Genomic DNA, 20,413 nt, shown 5'->3' with positions numbered 1-20,413 from the left:
CAAGAACACACATTAAAAGTATTGAGATCCAAAATTGCTGAACTGATAATATACAGTAGGCCAACTAAGATACAGTAAGATATCAAAAACTATCAATCAGGAAAACGATCAAGTCCTAGGAAATGCTGACATGCAGCAAATAACTGGTTACACATTGTCCAGAGAGTTTACTGAAGGGGCACTAGAGTTATGAGTGCTTGTCAATATGAAATGAATATGAAATAGGATACATGATTTGCTGAGGTGTCCATAAGTCTGTTGATACTATATGATGAACATTTTTGGTGCAATTTCTTTTATTTTTACTTAAATGTAATTGAAATACAATGAATATGCAATATGATGCATTAATTGCTATTTATTTAACTTTTTATTTCTTTATTTTATGGAAATGAAATGAACATTGAATACGTGCCCTTTAAACTGCTGTCCTTAAGACTGTTAATTCTATTTGACTTTTGGAGCAAATATTTAATGTAAACTTTTGATTTAATTTAATTTAGTTTTATTGAAAAGTAATGAATATGAAATAGGATTCATTGGTATTTATTCAACTTTTTTAATATATTATTATTTTTTTGAAATGATGTGAGATAAGATGCATTAACTGCCAATTATTTAACTTTTAATTTTTTATATTTGAAATAAATGAAGTGAAATTAAACATTGGATGAACAAATTGCTGAGGTGTCCTTAACTCTTTAATTTATTCTCCCTTCACCTTCCATACAGGCAAAAATTGTAAGATCCCTGTAAATATTTGCCCTTGAGGGCTGGGCACACAGGGCACTCCTTGACACACACACACACTACAGTGGCCATCTGCACCTAACTCCGCCCTGAGAACACGGATCTGCAAACTAACTGTGAATGGATTGACTTAACTGAAGGAGGAGAAAGACCAGTTCTAGTGAAGCTATCTGGAGCAGAAATCTAATGCAACCTTGTTTAAAGTGTTCAAACAATGAGGCAGTTGGAGTTTGAAAAGCAAACATATTGTTTATCAATGAGTCTAATGTGGGACAAGGCATAGCTGTCAGAAGATGCCAGAAAATGTTGGTTACTATCAAAAGATAAACAAAACATTAAAGGCATAGTTCACTGAAAAATGCACATTCTATCATCATATTTACTCGCTTTGATGTTGTTCCAAATCTTTATGACTTCCTTTGCTCCGTAGAACACAAAAGGAGAAATTTTGAAGAAGCTACTAGTCGCTCTTTTTTTTTACAGTTACAGTAAAAGGGGACTGGAGCGTTCAAGCTTCGAAAAGCACATCAAAGCAACATGAACGTTTTATTTAAAAAAAATGCCATATGACTGTATTTCAAGTCTTCTGAAACCATACAAAAGATTAGACTGAACAGAAGGAACAGACTGAAATTTAAGTGATTCACAAAACATCTTGACATCCGCACATGATGAACTGCTCCTTTAAGTAGTTTTGAAACATATAAATACTGAACACACAACACATTTCTAATTTCTTAATGTTTATTCATTTACACGTAAAAAAAAAACTTAACATATCTGAATATGCCTTTTATTGTGTTTAAGCGATGCTCTCTGACACAGACATCTCTCGAAACAATAATGAAACCTCATTTAGATAGAAAAAAAAAATCATCTGACTTGTATCAAAATAAAATCATGGGAATAGAACAGTGAATCAAACAAAAATGAAAATAAGAGTCCCACAAGAGACACAATGGCCACCGTTTTCACAGAAAACAACTGAATATGTTTGGCCTTGATAGTGGTTTGTAGCCCCAGTTAGGCTCAGCTGAACACTGATAGAGCAGGACAGACGTGACTCCGGCACGACCCACACGAGTCTGAGCTGGACTGACTGTCTGACGGCATGAGAACATACATGAATGCACACAGCAAATCATATGATAGCATCAACATCAAGTAGGAAATCCTCACAACCAATTCTCCTGATTGTCAGACTACAAAGATCAACAGTTGATTTTTCTTTAGGAGGCTAGGCACGATCTTTGGACTACATTCAAGTAAGCAACGAGACTTTTGCACCTTGCGCCCAAAGGTAGTATCAATCCTTTAGGCAATGATTCACAGAATTCCAATTTGGGCATAAGGTGAACATAACGCCAAAACACGGATGGAATTCAGTGTTAAAGGACTTTGGGGTTTTCAAACATTTTTTTCTTTTAACTGAAACCTGAAAAAATTTGAAAAAATATGGATCATGTGTGATACACTTTTTATGCGCCAATGACTTTTAAGTCACCTTTGATAGGAGTTTCTCCCTCTTTTATAGAAAGCAGGAAGCAGAAAGTGTGCACCCCCTTTTGTCAACATTAAGAGGGACCAAATTAAGCGAATTAAATCTTAAAAACCTCCAGACTGTTTACTAATACGACCAATAACCTTTGAAAGTGTTCAGTGTCATGATTGGTATCAGAGTTTCGCTCTTGATGGATACCCAAATTATAATTTGAAAAGTTGTGCATCCAGGATCTGAGGAGTTTTGGCCTCCAGGGAAGCTACCGAACTGAATAACTGAACCACAGGCAGAAGACAATTATTTACACCTTGTCCTAGTGGTTCCAGAGCAGAGTACAATCTTCAGCAGTCAAGTCAGTGGTACACAGAATCACAATAAAAATATACATATGAATCACCATCTCTAGGAATACAAATTTACAAGGAGGCCCCAAATTCAAGTAATGGGTTTGTTTTCACTGCCTGACTCGGATGCCTTCAAAGAGAATATCATTAATTCTCAAAGCTTTCCGAGTTAACATTGTGTTTGGATGGGGGATAGTAGTGTAGAAAGGAGAAGAAACCGATCTTGTACAGGCAGAGGAAGCAGACGGGATTGTGCTGTCACAGACGCAATCATCCCCATCCACATTGTCCTGTTTCTTTGAGTCAGATTCTTTTACTGTATATGTGGCTCATTTTTAGTCATGTCGCCCACTAGTGGCAAGATCATAGAATGGCAGTTTTTCAGTGTTAGTGGCCATGCTGGGGGGGAAGTGGTGGTCCGTTCACACCGGGATGGTAAAATGCACAGTTGTTTTCATACCGACAGTTGCCCTTCATCATGAAATGGCGACACACAGGCCTCTTTGACATATCTAAGATGAAAGAAAAACAAGTTAATACTATTTAGAAGCTCATCAAGAAAACAAAATCCATTTATTCTATTAATAAATAGTTTGAATGCACTTTCTCAAATTTGCTTATTATTTTAATATCATGAATATATATATATATATATATATATATATATATATATATATATATATATATATATATATATATAAATGAATAGAAACTCCAATACTGCTTAAAAAGCATTTCAAGTGTCACCTCGAAGTTGGGTGATAAAATGGAAATTTGCCAAGCTGAAATCTAGGCAAAGGGTGGCTAATTTGAAGAAGATATATTTTTGGTCACTTTCTAATTCCATACTTCCATTAGTATGGATGACTTAACTATTGTTAAAAAATAAATAGCATTACTATTTAAGGGCATGAAATACACTCACTGATGACTTTATCGGGTAATTACACCTACTTATTCATGCGATTATCTGATCAGCCAATCTTGTGGCAGCAGTGAAATGCATAAAACAATGCAGATATGGGTCAGGAGCTATATATAATATTCACATCAACTATCAGAATGGGGAACAAATGTGATGCTCCGTTGAACTCTCTCTTCAACAAGGCATTTCCATCTGCAGAACTGCCATTCACTGGATGTTTTGTTTTTTGGCACCATTCAGAGTAAATTCTAGACACTGTTGCATGTGAATATCTCAGGAGATCAGCAGTTACAGAAATACTCAAACCAGCCCATCTGGCAGCAACAATCATGCCACGGACCAAACCACTGAGATCACATTTTTCCCATTCTGACGGTTGATGTGAACAATAACTGAAGCTCCTGACCCGTACCTGCATGGTTTTATGCATTGCACTGCTGCCACACGATTGGCTGATTAGATAATAGCATGAATAAGTATGTGTACAGGTGTTCCTAATACATAAAGTGGTCACTGAGTGTATATTTTATTACCACATAAAAAAAATAAAATAATACAGAATGGGTAGTTGTGTTGATATTTTGACTGCCATGTTTGAGTGTATTTGACGACCACTTTGCAAAATACGAATTCAATCACCCTGCTTAAATCAGCCTTGAAGCTTACCATTCATGTTATGTCCCCCGCGAGGTCCTCCACGACCCCCTCGTCCTCTGAAGCCCTGATCCACTCCTCTTCCTCTCCCCCGGTGGAAGTGGCCTCCCCGGTGTGGGCCCCCTCTCATGGAGTCGTCACCCCAGTAGTTTCCGTTGTCCCCCCCTCGGCCCTGTGGACCGGGTGGGGGACCCATCATGCGTGGGCCGCCGGGGTTGAAGGGTGGCCCGTGGCCGTGAGGAGGGGGCGGGTGGTTGAAATGTGGGCCGCCGGGAGGCTTGTTTGGGGGGAAACCGCCATTCATGGGCATCGGCATGTTCATGTTGTTCATGTTCATGCCAGGGCCATGACCAAGCAAACCAGTGTTCACTGCAATTCAGAAAAACAGACAATGAAATACACCGCTTAACCATCTCACAGATTTTCGAAAGTAAGCAAATACTTACTTGGAGGAGGATTGGCAGGCGGGTTCTGATTTTGGTTTTGATTCTGTTGCAGAGAGCCCAAAAGCTGCTTGATCTTATCAGAGAAATCAGGCTGTTTGATCAGGTCCTCTGGAGACTGGTTAGTTCCCTGAGCACCCTGAACACACATAGGAAGACTTAGAGTCTCCATGCACTGCAAGTGATATATAGCTAAAAAGAAGAAATGTTGATGTCATCTACGCCTTGTCTTACCATGATGGATGAGAGCAGTTCCTGCACGTTGACAGTGGGGTTACTACTGGCTGGTGGGGCATTGCCTTGCGCCTGGGGGCTGCGACCACTGCTGCCCAGGCTGCCCATGAGGTTGGCCAGAACAGGAGGCAGTTTAGAGCCTTCGTTATCACCGGAAGAGGACTCGGCAGAGGTAGCGTTGTCAGCAGGCTCGATGTAATTCTCTTCCATCATAGTGCAGTCCTACAACACCACCGAATGAGAAAGACAGGTCAAAACATCATAACATTTGAAAACTTCTAAAATACATTTGAACCCATGTAAAAAGTTCACAGTCTGTCTTACCTCGTCCAATGGGATGAGACAGGGAGGCATGGGCTCATATGGTTCAGGGTCAGGCTCATGAGGGCTATCTGGAACACTGCATAGAGAGAAACAAACTCTATTATGTAAACTTAGTTGAAACTATTATGTTATGTTTCTAAAGTTATGTTATGTCATGAAATCAAAATGAACCCTATTTACTTCGATAAATATCCTGGGTTCATAGGTGCACATTATTCTAAAATGATGTTTGTTTACATAATCTTTCATTAAAATGTAATAACTTTCTTTGCCCTTGAAATGACTTGTTTTAAAAAATATTAACCAATAATATCATGCTTACTTTTCATGACTCAATCGAATCCAGATTAATAAAATCAAGTCCCAACCTGTATTACTTGTCTTTGAATATACAGTTTCATGTTGACTTGTAGTGAAAAATCACTTTGTGACAAAATGCCAGTGGAAATCGAAATACTGGCATGTCGTGGCCTACCTCTCCTTGCTGAGGAAGATCTCCTGCAGAATGCCCATCTCTCTGTCTCTCTGGATCATCTTCTCTCTGCTGCTTGCCCCTGGAATGGCCAAGCCGCCTAACAGGGTCAGAGGTCGCGGTGGAGTCCAGGGCACCCTTTCCTCCATAGTGTCGTGAGAAAGACGTCGGGCCATCTCAAATGTCTGCCTGTCCATCATCAGCTCCCGTTTGGCCGCCTCACCAAAGTCCTTAATCTTATTGACATTCACTGAGGGAAAGGGAGCATTGATTACCGAATGAGTCCCACAAGTATTTATTTATGCAGATAAACCAGTGAGTCAAGACAAGGTTGTCTTACCCCTCTCAGTCTCATCCAGGTCAAAATAGAAGTACTTTTTGAGATCATCTTCTTCTGCCCACCGAACACTTTTCTTTTTCTTCCCTTTCTTAGTCAGACTCTCCTCCTCTGCACGTGGTTCAGAAAGAGAGTTGGGTTTTTCACCTGAAAACATGCAAGAAAGCATTTCAGATTCAAAACATTCATTCAATTGCTATGATGGAGATTACATAAACAATTTAAGCTAAAATTCGTTATCATTCAAAGAAATGGATAGATTTGACTGAAGCTTTTCATGATCTTAAAAGCATTTTTGATCTAAAGACTCAAACGTAATTTCTAAACATTTACTGTGCGTTTGTATTTTTTCTTTAAATAAATTAAAATTGGGGTTGTGCTGTATTGTGCATGAAAACCAGCCAACAAGTAAACAAGAAGCTCTAATATAAATAGTTTGGTCAATTTTGGTCGCTATGTAATTCCCATACTTCCAGTTGTGTTATTTATGGTTTCAGTTTCTTTATAATTATACTTAAATGTGGAAATAGCACTAATAAAGTATGAGTATTTCCAAACATTTGCCTTGTACTGTAAGTTAACACTTGAAAATGCACTGTAAATTGTAAATTAGATTCTTTAGAGAGCAGGAGCTCAGATGTTAGTACAGAAAGTCACGTGATCTGACTCACTGGTGTCCATGGCTTCAGGGTCCTCATTGGGCACAGGTGTGCCGGGCTGCTCCAGCTCTTGACTCTCATGAGGAGGGGTCTGAGATGAAGGAGCCTCGGGGGAAGAGGGTTTGGCCTGTGAGCCAGAGTACGATTGCAGCTTGCTCTCAAATGGACAAGGCTGTGGAGGAAGCACAAGGGAAAAGAGAAGGAAGAAAGTGAAATTAACATTGTTAGTTAATTTGTGTCTTTGTTCCTGGAGAAATACATATGCATTAAGTATGTAATTAAAAATAAACATAAATTAATAAGGACTGTCTGAAATTGCAAACCTTATTAGAGGTGGGAGAGACAGCTTTAGGCTTCTTTTTCTTGATCTTGATGCCAGGCACTGGCGCAGAATTGAGGGCATCCAAAAATCCAGTGGCTTCCATTGCTAAAAGGAAGAAACACATGAGATTCAGCACTAGTCTCTTTATGAAGATTAAAATGACCCAAGACTAAATGATCATGAACATATTACATGGGTTTAGATGCTGACTGGGCATACTCACGCTGTGCAGGTATAAGTTTGACTTTGATCTCTTTAGCAGAGTTGGGGGTGGTGTTAAGGGGCTTGTACTTCTTCTCTATTGGTGGTATGTCAGATGGTGTGGTACTATAGATTAAAGGAAGAGTTTAATCATCCATTTAAAAGTAACACTGGATTCAATTTCAATTCAAATCATAAACCAGATCAGGAGGGGCCACAATGGCACAAGACTTCTCAATAATGGATTTATGGAAAGATGGAATATATAAGACAGAAAGAAAAAGAAAGAACAAATACACAAAAGAAAGATTAAAGAAACAGTGTCTATTAACCTTGGTCTTTTAAGCACAGCTGGTTTGATGTTGTATTTTTCTCCGAGTAGGGGTGCAGTGGGGGTCTTCTTTACCGGAACTGGAGCTGGGTTCTCCACCTCCAAACCTGTTGATAACACAGACCAAGAACATCTGAAACCAGTGTTGCTATTATAGTCTTTACAGTATGCCTTTTAATAATAAAACCAACATTAAAAAACCCACATCTCGGAATAACATTCTGACATGATATTCTTCTAATCACAATTGTACAGAGCGGTTATCTGAGTTATTGTAGACTTGGTCAGTTCAAACCAGTCTGGCCATTCTCTGTTGACCTCTCTCATCAACAAGGCATTTCCATCTGTAGAACTGCCCCTCCTCACTTGATGTTTTTTGTTTTTGGCACCATTCTGAGTAAATTCTAGAGACTGTTGTGTGTGAAAATCCCAGGAGATCAGCAGTTACAGAAATACTCAAACCATCAGGAGCTTCAGTTAATATTCACATTAACCATTAGAATGGGGAAAAATGTGATCTCAATGATTTGGACCGTGGCATGATTGTTGGTGCCAGATGGGCTAGTTTCAGTATTTCTGTAACTGCTGATCTCTTGGCTGGTTGGAACTGACAGTAGGGCTGGGCGATATGGAGCAAAAAATATATCTCGATATATTTTGCTATATCTCGATATACGATATATCTCGATATCTTTACAGGAAAAATACCCCCCAAAAAAAAACTACTGCAAAAACAAATATGCCAAATACCACAGTCCTTTTTTATTAAAGTGCAAAGAGGTAGGCAGTTCACGTAAGAACAAAGTGCTTCTTATTATTTAACTGTAAAATAAAGGAAGAAATACATATAGCCTTTTCATTCAAAAATGAAACAACTCAACTCAAGGTAGGCAGTGCATATATAAGAACAAAGTGCTTCTGCGACATTTAAGAAAAAAAAATCCCTGATTACATAAATAATAATAATTTAACTGTAAATTAAAACAAATAATACATATTGCCTTTTCATTCAAAAAATAAAACAACTCAAGCTCATCTTTGCATTAACTCTGTTGTCGCCATCAACAAATAGCCAAAAAACAAGTTTGCTATAAGCTTTGGTTGGCACCAACTTTCGGCATTCACGGCAGTAGACATCTGTCTGCTGTTCATCCGACGCCTTAAAACTGAAGTATCTCCATATAATGGAGCCAGTTATCCTTTTTTTAGACGAGTTCTGCCTCCGGGCTGGTTGTGGGCGACGCCATGTTGAATGAGACAACACGCGAAGGGAGGGGGAGCAAAAGCAAGGAGACGGGGGCGAGCGGAGGCGGGAGCGAGCACAGCACAGAGAAAGCAAGCGCGCAAAGTGGCGAAATCAGAATTGAATATAAACAATATATCGATATATACGATATGTCAAAATTCATATCGTGTTTAAAAAATATCTCGATATATTTTAAATATCGAGATATCGCCCACCCCTAACTGACAGTCAACGGTAACTCAGATAACCGCTCTGTACAATTGTGATGAGAAGAATATCATGTCAGAATGCTATTCTGAGATGTGGGTTGGCGCAATATTAGGCAGGTGGTTTTAATGTTGTGACTGATTGATGTATCTTACATTGAGATGACAACAGCATTAAGAGAAATCTAAGGGTTGAGAAAGCCTTGTTTTTGTATGGGAGAACTTGTACAGTTTGTAAAAGACTGACCTATGGAGCGGATCTTCGCATGACTTGGAGCATAAGCTTTTGGTTTGTCTTTCTTCTTCTCCTCATCTGCTCCCTTTTCTCGCGGCTTCACTTCTGGACGCACTTTTCCCTCCTCCTTTTTCCGCTTCTTGTCTGATGAACAGGTTTATATTATTCATAGGGTTGGGTTTGCACTTTAAAAATGGCAGTTAACATAAAACAATATAAAAGACCTACCATTGGGTGAAGCTCCACTTGAGACACTCTGAGAGCGGATAATTGCCATCCACCCATCCACCAGCACTGACGCAAGTTTCCTCAACTCTGAGAGAAAGATACAAGTTCAAACCTAAGCTCAGGACTTATGTTATAAGCAGACTGTGTGACTTTGATTCGTGAAACACTCGCTCTTACCTTCTGTCTCACCACTCTTGCTCAGTTGTTTCACCAGCTTGGCTGTGTTATTCTAGGAAAGAAAGAAAAAAATATTTTAGAGGCTTATGTCAACATATACAATATTTCTTCAGTGCTGGTTTTATGGGCCATGAGTCTGTTAAAGTACCTGTTTCAGGTGGTCTACAGTCAGGGGAAGTTTCTGGAGGGTGAGCAGTATGAGCTGCAGTAGGGGTGTGTTGGTGGTGGTCTTTGAGTAGGTGAGCCAAGAGTTCAACAACTTGTAGCCCCCAACTCTGATAAATCTGGATGGAGGAAAAACCAGGGTATTAGTGTTAACCACGACCATAAAAATGAAAATATTTTTTTTATGGATTTTATACTCACCGATTTAGTATATCGTGAGATTTTGTCTGCAGTAAAATGTTTAGATACATGCATCTGCTGACCATTTTAGGAGAAGCCTTCATGAGACTGTATAATAAAGGGTGTAAACAGAACAATATGTCAGAAATATTATCAGTTTATGGAATTTATGGCTTTTGAAATGTGTCCATTAAGGTTTGTGTGCACTTTTATTTAATCTCACCTGAAGACTTTAGCAACTCCCTCAAGGCTTCGTAGCTCTCCATCCTTCCCCAAAAGAACTTCAACTCCTTTTAGCACCTCTCTGGGGTCCACTGGGCCCACAGCCATAACTGCTTACTGCCAAAGAGGGAGAGAGAGAATGAGGGTTAATCATGTGCTTGTGCCACTGGGGAGAATCTGGGCTATGTTATCAAATCGATACTCAAGACTCTGAAATGATAGCACTAAAGGAGAGCCCACTGGAACAGCACAAGTTGAACTTCAAACCTTCAAATTATTTCCATAAATTTAAACCAGGTGACCAGAGAACAAAGCAACATAGAAAAATATTAAGACAATAGGTCTGTATGACGGCAAGGACAGATCATCAGCTAAAAGATCAAACACAAGGCTACAGACAACACTGCATGGGCTCAGGAGGTTTTTTTTCCAAGGTTTTGGGGAATTGGATATGTGCATCTTATCAGCTGCTTTCTGTCATGCAAAGGCTGTGGTTCAACTTTGAAATACCACATTGCTATCACATGAGCAACCATTTCCACTCACACAGAAACACAGAGCATGCAGTGTCCTTCATTGCCCAAATTACAGTATGTTCAAAGTCATGTTTTCACAACAGCATTCATTATTAACTCATGTTATTCATTAAATAACATATTATATAAAACATTTTTCATTAGTTGTAAAAATGTATAATTGCATATAAAGGTTGGACTTGGTTGTCAAATACAATTCTACATTGCAGTTGACTACAAAGATCGCTTACTAGCATGTCATAATATATACTTATTCAGGCTGTCAACATTTACAAGACTTTCGACAACTAAAAAGGAGCAACAAGTTTAACTTTTATAGTTAATAACTAAAACATGACTACATTAACACAGTGTAATTACACTACTTTTTTTCTCTAAAATTAACATATCCTGCAAGTGGTTTATAATTACAAACAAACAAAACGGTATATGTGTGTTGGCTCTGTCATCATTGTACAACCCACCTGCTTTTCATATATACTGTACATCACCAAAAGAAACGGTACACAGGTACAAAAATCTTTCTTAAAGTCATGAAACCGAATATGTTGATTGTGATCAGTATTGTGCATTCAACTCACATCATTGGAATAACATCATTATAAAAATAGAAGAGGTATGAGAAGAAAAAAAAGAAGCTGCACTTACAGCTGAATATAGGGTTTACATCTTTTATTAAAAATGTACTTTATAAGGTCTGAATAACCCTTGTGATCCATCATGATTGAAGTTCTAAATTATATAAGAGTATTTCTAATACCATTTACAAAATCACTTTTTTTTTTTTTTTTTTTACAGACTGGGAGAAAAGTGTGTACATGAAAAAGAATTGAACACTATACTGTATTTCAATACAAACTCTGAATTCATTCTTGTTTGACAGTGAAGCTCACACAGACACTTGTCAGCTGTCTTAGTGAAAGAAAAGGACTGTTATAATGACAGCTGTGAACAACACAGGGACTCTGGCATTAAAATACTTTCTTCCTTCCTTGTTTGACACTGCTGTGATCCATCTGTTGTTATTCTTACCTAACACCAATTTAAATTGATCATGTTCTATAGATAAAGCAAGATGATTTTATTACATTTACATTGTATATACAGTACATATTACATTTAAATTACTAATATATTATAGTCCATTCTAAATAAAAAGAAAAAGGTATAAATCAAAATATATATATATATATATATATATATATATATATATATATACACACACACACTGATTAGCCACAACATTAAAACTACCAGCCTAATATTGTGTAGGTTCCCCTAGTGCCACCAAATAGCGTCTACCCGCATCTCAGAATAGCATTCTGACATGATATTCTTCTAATCACATTTGTACAGAGCGGTTATCTGAGTTACTGTAGACTTTGTCCGTTTGAACCAGTCTGGCCATTCTCTGCTGAACTCTCTCATCAACAAGACATTTCCATCCACAGAACTGCCACACACTGGGCATTTTTGTTTTTGGCACCATTTGGAATAAATTCTAGAGACTGTTGTGTGTGAAAATCCCAAGAGATCAGCAATTACAGAAATACTCAAACCAGCCCGTCTGGCACCAATGATCAGCCATGCAATAATCTAATCAGCCAATCATGTGTCAGTAGTGCAAAAAATCACACAGATACGGGTCAGGAGCTTCAGTTAATGTTCACATCAACCATCAGAATGGGGAAAAATATGATCTCAATGATTTGGACAGTGGCTGATCTCCTGGGATTTTCACACACAACAGTCTCTAGAATTTACTCTGAATGGTGCCAAAAAAACATCCAGTGTGTGGCAGTTCTGCTGATGGAAATGTCATGTTGATGAGAGAGTTCAGCAGAGAATGGCCAGACTGGTTCAAACGGACAAAGTCTACAGTAACTCAGATAACCGCTCTGTACAAATGTGATTAGAAGAATATCATGTCAGAATGCTATTCTGAGATGCGGGTAGACGCTGTTTGGTGGCACGAGGGGGACCTACAAAATATTAGGCAGGTGGCTTTAATATTGTGGCTGATCACTGTATATATATATATATATATATATATATATATAAACTTATATTTAAAAAATGTATACATTACATTTTGTAAGTAAATTTACAATGTAGTATATACATGCTAGTTGTACACAATAATATTAAAATATTTCTAAAAAGTATACTACTGGCTATTGGAATTTAATTGGACATTAAAATTAAGCTATAATGTTGAGTGTCGCCATCATGTGGCCATTTCTATACAGCAATAAACATAGCTAAATGGCATTTGCCACACAGCAATATGAAAAAGAGCAGTGTCAAGTGTGATTTAGAAACAGTATAATAAAAGAAAATTATACGCAATGATAATGGCAAGGCATTTTTGTAAGACAGACCAACTAATGTCTGACGGTAGTTCAGTCAATTACAGAGACGGGTGAGTGAGCGAGAGAGACAATCACGTCATTTGCCCTGCCCACGCGAGCAGCGAGTATTTCTCCCCACAGTTCCTCTCGCAACATCACACTCGACTGGACACATCCACGAAACGTCCCGATGAGACCGACCAGTCACAGGACTATAGAAAGTGAACAACGCGTCACTTAAATTGAGCTTAAATGTTAATGTTTAGCATGCAAGTAACATTTAACTTTAAGTGTTGGCTACGTGCCTTAAATATTTTCCAGTTAAGAAAAAAGTATACTAATGGCTTAATCGAAAACACAAACACTTACTTCTGATGGGCTAAAATATCGTGTGAGAAATCAGGTTTGGTCTTACCGGTGACACTGTTGTTGAAGAACTTTTTTTAGTCTCAGAATTCACAATGGAACTCCTTAAACACGGAGCAATACACACAACTCCTGGAAACGTCACAGTTGTCATAGCAAAATAGAATGTCAAAAGTAAACAAAATGGTACAGTTACTGTAAACAACACATTCACATTGTATCTGTCAAATATTTGGATGAAAGGCAGATGCGAGGATAAACATTGCCCGTGGACAAGTCAAATTAAGGGGGAAAACACTGGTTGTTCACTTTTAAAATAAATCTAAATCTGTGATTATATATTTAGAGAAAAAGAGGGAGATTTAAAGATCCACCATTTCCTGTTACTTAGAAGACTTGTAAATGAACTGATAAAACCCTCAAGTTCACATGGAAAATGAATTACTATAAACTTTCAATCGAAATTAGTATAAACTGGCACCTTGAAGCAATTTGCCCAAAAGCTTTTTGGTAAATCTATCAACACAAAGCGTCAAGTGTTGGTCTAACAATCAAACGTTGTTATAGGCCAGTTATATAAACTTCTGTGGCTGCTTCATAAATTGCCATCTGACGATGTCTCTCTCTTATAACAGCTTGACAGGAGAGCGGCTCCTCTGATTCGCTGACGCCTGAGCTGAGCCACGCCTTCTACCGTTAACCACTTGTTCTTCGGGTAGTCGGAGTGATGGAAGCACAATGCTACTGAACGGCTACCCGGTCGCCATCTTTGAATCCCAACAAGCTTTAGAAAGCACAACGGCTGTTCTTCCCGTCTTGCTAATTTAAAAGTACTATATTCACCCAGCTAGCGACTCACGGATGGTGAGAAGATACCTCGAACTGAGTATGGGGATGATGGCGACACGTTCGGGCAGTCGTTCCGGACTATAACATTTCCCGTACATCCAGTATGAAAAACAAAGCCACCATTGCCGCGAGTGATCCGAGCAAACGACAACCCGTCCGCCATTTAAAACATAATCGACAAGACAAATAATAGCCTCTCTAACACCCGTGTTAAGTATCTTGTTAAGCACATAACACACAAAAATGCAATCTTTATAGAGAGACTGCTATATATACATGTATATTATATAATCGTTTGCCAAGGGAGGTTTATTTCACCAGACTAGCCCAACGGTATCCAGTTCCGCCAACTAATGCCTGTTATAAACACACATTGTTGCATTTCAGTCTGGGGTTTTTCCGTTCGGCTAAATCCAGTCGCCACATGGCAATCTTTATGTGCAGATTGTGTTGATTGTTCCAGTGAGTTCTCCTTTGAAAAGATGGCGGTTTATAAAAAGCCTCAAATTAAATACGGTCACTTCCTGGCTCTGCCTATGGCAATCTTTATGTACAGATTGCTTATGATTATCTTTATCGTTATTTTCAATCATGGAGTACTCCGTCTCACACACACAAAGAGAAACAGGGCATGGAGCCGCTGCTCGGACTTTGCGGTGTGAGCTCATACCGTCTAGCTTTATCTCAGCATGCTGTCTGCCTCACTATCACACTCGACTGACAGGAATTTATCGTCTGCAACTATGACAATTGGTTACGTTCATTTTCGATTCAAATTGGTTTGAAAGCAAACACTTACTATTAATACCTCTCCTCTGCGTCTCGGGTTGCTATTAATATACTGTGCTTGACAGCAACAATTTTCAGCTTTTTAAACAGTTTAAGAGAACGTAAACTGTCATGACTTTAGCATTATTGGCTGAAAAAATTGCATAATGGGCGGGATTGTGGTGGCTGCAATTGAGCTTTTCCTTCTTGAACAATCTGGAGCCAAAAAGCAGTAAGCAAATGTCCGTTACTCGAGTAGAAAAAAATAAGTTATTTTGGGGTTGATCTTCGCACACTGTTGAAAAATCCTCGACGCCGGATCTTCACTGACACATACCTGAAACAAACAACAGCACAAAAAGTCATTAGCAAAACGTCGAATTATTGGAGTCGGAAATGTGCAGAAATCCAGATAAATATTAAAAGTAGTTTATGTGGATAAAACTGATACGGTAGTCGAACGGTGGGACAAAAACTAATCGTATAAAACGCAAAAAAATTACAATCGTCCTTCGACGTAAGACTTACCTCAGACAAATCCAGGAATGAGCTAGAAGGGTGGGACTCGGTATTTATAGTTCTGACGTTTTTAACGTCATAACTCGTCTCGCGAGCGCGCGTTCGGGTGTTCCCTGCGACACAAAATGGAGTTTGAGCACGCGGTCGTCTCGCGCGCACAGTCTGGAAACGACCTTGCGTCTGTTCAAGAAAAAAACCCATCCCCCACTGTACTCTCAGCTCTTTTACATGCATAAACGTGCCTGCTATGGAGGGTTAGCCATTGTTTTGCTCTACATTTTTTCAGTAAAATTTTTAAAGTAATTTAGGTGGTTACATTGTTGATCGACATATTCGTTTATATAAAAAGAATGTGACATTATGCAAATTGAAAAACCTTTTAATCCAATGGTGGATTCGGTAGAAACTGCTTAGATACGGTAATAAAAGAGATCATTATATTCCACCAACATGTTCAATTTAAAATTAGAGAAATAAATAATAATAAATTGCTTTGTGCACTTCCGCTAGAGTAAACTTTAACCTCAACCAAAGTGATTTCACGGCAAGTACGTCAACTCGGCTGCCATATTTGAAACGCTCAGTTGAGCTGCTCAGCCGTGACGTCAATTTGTAGGCGAACCCGGAAGGCTAGTTCGCCATGGGGTCCCTTTTTCCTCTGGGTTTTTATAATGGGAGTTTTGGATTTATGAGTACAAAACTAGGTCTGTGGCTAACATTAATGATGATGCTTCAATACAGTCACAAATGTCACGTTTACTGTATGACTGTGTGTAATTTATGTTGTACGGGCAACCCATGGCACATTCTGTTGTGGGTTTGCGGACTACAACCTGAACTATTCTCAGTAGATACAAGCAGCAGCTAGTGATAGGAAATTAAGCTTTCTAAGGCAACGGGCTTTCATTACAAATGTATTGAAAATGGCTTCAGTACCCGACGCTTATATACAATGTTCAATGTATTGCCATCTAGTTGTAAAAAAATAAATAAGCGCATCAAGTACGCCACTGGGGCTGGCAACATTTTGAAGCAATACAATTTATTATCAACTCTATTGTTGTTTTTGTGTTTTGATCACTAAAGTAAGTGTTTATAAATAAATAAATAAATAATCAAGAGAAGGCTCTAGCATCAGTGGCTTTATATATATGAGTTAAAAAGATACTGTGTTATGTAAAGAAATAAAATAAAAACAATGTACAATTGTAAATTAATGACTAATTATGAATGTGTAGATTGAACATAAATATTTATGTGGGCTGGGCAGTGACATTTTACTACTTGGGTTGTGAAATGTGCTTACTGTATGTATCTGTATTGGGTTCAAATTTGTACTGGGATTTGCCTATGCAGTACATCTCCATGCGCGTTGTAGTTGACTGGCGACGTCTGTATCTAAAAGCTGATTGGCACTTTTACCTGCAAGGCGGGGTTGCCTTTTCTACATCCGGCATCTTATCCGTTTCTCTCCCATTTATTTTTAATACAAGTGGTACGTCTCGGGCTAAACAGTCTCTGCCTCAACTTCTACAGTCGATAGAAAGACAAAATGGCAGCCCCCATACAGCGCGTTGGAAGATTAGTCTGTCGCACTTTTCTTTTACAAAGACATCTTCAAACACCGGTTGGTTGAATACATGTAACAGCATTCCATTAAAGTGCTTAATTTTTTTTTTAAACAGGATAGACCAATACGGATGATTTGGATGAAGTTTAATCTCATTCTAGTGATCGCGTGAACGCAACTCAAGATAAAAAAAAAAAAAGGTTGACCTTTGTGCAAAGTTTTGAGCATAATAGGTTCGTGTTTTATATTTCAGTGCATTCGTGAGTGGAAAATAACCTCAAGTATTGCTCCAGTCCAGTGGGTGAATGCTCGTTTCTCTTCTTCATCATCATCATCATCATCATCATCTGCTGATGGCACTGAATCAGCTGAGACACTTTCTAGATATGCAGACAGACCATGGGACTACTTAGAAAGTGAAGGTACATACGGTCAGGTAATTAAAAGAAAACAGTTGTGGTTGTAGTGATTGAAACAGCCCTTAAACCCTGTCTCTTTCTGTAGAGTATATTGAGCGCTATGGGTCAAAGCCTGTTTGGTCAGACTACAGAAGGAACCATAAAGGCGGCATCCCTCCTCAAAAGACAAGAAAGACCTGCATTGTATGCAAATATTTATTTGTGCTTTTTTATATTTAGATTCCTTTCTTAGTCCATAAACTTTTGTTGATTGTATTATAATCTTTTATCATATTGAATTGTTAAAGTGTTTGCTCACCCAAAAAATTCTCTCATCATTTATTCTCCCTCATGTCATCCCAGATGTGTCTGACTTTCTTTCTACTGCAGAACACAAATGAAGATTTTTAGAAGGATATCTTAACTCTTGTAAGTGAATGGTGGCCAGAACTTTTAAGCTCCAAAAAGGCAACATAAAAGTATTTCGTATAACTCCAGTCACTTTTTGGTTGAGAACAGACTAGTGCTGTCAAATTCAAATGCAAATATTTGTTGTATAAAAACATAAAAACACATTTGAGTGCTAAAACTGCATTAAAATTGTTAATGTGTGCAGACTGCAAAGCACTGACCAATCACATTATTGTTCTAAAAAATGCAGCGCAACAAAAACAGTATAACAGAAAGCAAGTGTCTGGAGACACGTTTAAAGGTTGAAGAAGTTCTTCTAAAGGAATATTCTGGGTTAAATACAAGTTATGCTCAATCAACAGCATTTGTGGCATAATATTAATTGCCACAATTTATTTTGACTCGTCTCTCCTTTTCTTTAAAATAGTAAAAATCTTGGTTACAGTGAGGTACTTACAATGGAAGTGAATGGGGGCCAATTGTTTAACATTAAAATACTCACTGTTTAAAAGTATAGACCCAAGACATGCATGTAAACATGATTCTAGTGTGATAAAATCACTTACTAACCTTTTCTGTGTTACGTTATAGCCAATTTTACTACTTCGTTACCATGACGATGTAATGCCAACAACCACTGGAACGACTGTAAAAATGATTTAAACAAATTTACAGCTCAAATAATACATGAGTTTTAACAGAATAATTAATTTAACTGCTTTAATAAAATCATATGCTTTCCATTTCTGCTTAAACCCTCCAAAAATTGGCAACTTTCATTTTAAGTGCCTCACTGCAACTCGAATTTTACTTTTTTAAAGAAGGGACAAGTCAAAATAAATTGTGGTAATCAACATTATGCCACAAATGCTGTAGATTGAGCTTAAGTTGCATTGAACCCGGAATATTCCTTTTAATCTTGACAAGGCATCTAAAAAACACAATAAACAAGCTGAATAAACAACAAAACACAGCAAAAGCATTTGAGACATTCATCTAGCGCTTGTTAACATAGAAAAACATGGTAAACTGGATGGTTGCAAAAGCGTTTTGTGTGAACAGCTCTTAGGTTGAGGTGTTTGGCCGTTGCTCTCTTATCAGCGTTTCTCAGATTAAGCAGTGTTTTTATGGTTTTTAAAAAATGCTTTGTCAGGAAAGGAGTTACATTTAAATAAGTGCATCTCGAAATCACATTTTGCCATTGCAGTCTGTAGCCACCATCATGATTTCAGACACGATTACACTTCCTAGTGTTTGATGCATGTGCAGAACACTAGATGGTGCTAGGAATCGAGTTTGAGATCATGATCGCCAAGGAGACTGCCTTCAAGATTTACAGTGATAAAGGTGTTATATTTAGGTCTGTTTTCACCCAAAACTGATTGGATCACTTCAGCTTTTTTTGGAGCTTTCAAAGTTCTGGTCACCATTCACTTGCATTGTTTGAACCTACAGAGCTGAAATATTCTTCTAAAAATCTTTGTGCTCTGAAGTCAAACATCTGGGATGGCATGAGGGTGAATAAATTATGAGAGGATTTACATTTTTAGGTGAACTATCCCTTTTAAGCCTACATGAGTTATGTTCAAGTGCATTCATTAAACTAATTAGATCATTGAAATAATTCATTTTGTTTTCATATAGAGAGGAGATAAAATTTGTGGGAACCCATGTCCCATCTGCCGTGATCCGAATGTCATTATCCATTACAAGGTGTGTTGTCAGCCCTCTTCATCACAATGGTTTTCGAATAACAAAAGTTTTATGCTTGAATACATGGTGTATTTCTCTGCAGAATGTGAACCTTTTGCAGCAGTTTATTAGTCCTCAAACAGGATTCGTTTATGATCCCACTCGAACAGGTAACGTCCCTCATGTTTGTCTCAGTACAACGCTGTGGGATCATTTTATGATCACGTGATCCTTAGATAAGCTGATTGTCACTCTTAAATCTTAAAATGTTTCCAGGTGTGTGCATGAAACAACAGAAAATTCTTAACAAGGCCATTGAGACAGCTAGAGATCACGGTAAATTGACTTTTCAGTTGCTACAATTCCAGATAATAAATCCTATTGTAAAGGAGAACCTCATCAACACACGATTTGATGTATAAGTGGTAATGTGATGCTTTGCTGTCATTTGTTTTCCATTAAGGTTTAATTCCTGGCCAGTTACCTCATGTCGACTATTCAAAAGAGGACTACTCGAATACCCACGGCGCTGTAGGACAAACGCCTGCCCCATCCTCTCTCACCTCAGGAGAACCGTGGTATCCATGGTACGGCAGTATTAAACCAGATGAGCGAGAATTGGTGCGAGTGAAGAGGATCTACAAAGCCTATCTGAAATAGATTACCTCTGAATCTTGTTGAAAGTTCATTCAGATTATTCATTTACATAATGATGCTTCAAAGGATGTGTACATTTCCTATAAAATGTATTACAGGTTCAAAGTCAGAAATAAAACCTCCAAAAAGAACTAGAATTT

At 38.1% G+C, this 20,413-nt stretch overlaps 2 protein-coding genes across 2 annotated transcripts; one reads left to right on the top strand and one right to left on the bottom strand.

Moving 5' to 3' along the window:
• Window positions 1–1,461: 1,461 nt before the first annotated feature.
• Window positions 1,462–15,364, bottom strand: LOC127650552 (serine/threonine-protein phosphatase 1 regulatory subunit 10-like). Its single transcript, XM_052136034.1, has 18 exons — window positions 15,058–15,364; window positions 10,158–10,273; window positions 9,956–10,042; window positions 9,738–9,873; window positions 9,590–9,641; window positions 9,413–9,499; window positions 9,197–9,328; window positions 7,499–7,604; window positions 7,189–7,292; window positions 6,967–7,070; window positions 6,656–6,815; window positions 5,988–6,131; window positions 5,651–5,897; window positions 5,176–5,251; window positions 4,852–5,073; window positions 4,621–4,756; window positions 4,187–4,543; window positions 1,462–3,107 (listed from the first exon to the last, which is right to left on the bottom strand). The coding sequence occupies exons 2-18, from the start codon at window positions 10,262–10,264 to the stop codon at window positions 2,983–2,985; spliced, it is 2,382 nt and encodes a 793-aa protein (XP_051991994.1). The 5' UTR covers window positions 10,265–10,273; window positions 15,058–15,364; the 3' UTR covers window positions 1,462–2,982.
• A 1,644-nt stretch (window positions 15,365–17,008) lies between these two features.
• Window positions 17,009–20,404, top strand: mrps18b (mitochondrial ribosomal protein S18B). Its single transcript, XM_052136759.1, has 7 exons — window positions 17,009–17,172; window positions 17,369–17,537; window positions 17,620–17,717; window positions 19,569–19,637; window positions 19,720–19,786; window positions 19,893–19,952; window positions 20,080–20,404. The coding sequence occupies exons 1-7, from the start codon at window positions 17,098–17,100 to the stop codon at window positions 20,274–20,276; spliced, it is 735 nt and encodes a 244-aa protein (XP_051992719.1). The 5' UTR covers window positions 17,009–17,097; the 3' UTR covers window positions 20,277–20,404.
• The last annotated feature ends 9 nt before the right edge of the window (window positions 20,405–20,413 follow it).

The sequence above is a fragment of the Xyrauchen texanus genome, chromosome 10 (assembly GCF_025860055.1).
Source record: "Xyrauchen texanus isolate HMW12.3.18 chromosome 10, RBS_HiC_50CHRs, whole genome shotgun sequence".
NCBI lineage: Eukaryota > Metazoa > Chordata > Actinopteri > Cypriniformes > Catostomidae > Xyrauchen > Xyrauchen texanus.
Note: the sequence above shows the minus strand (reverse complement) of the source record. Positions and strands in the feature narration are given on the sequence as shown.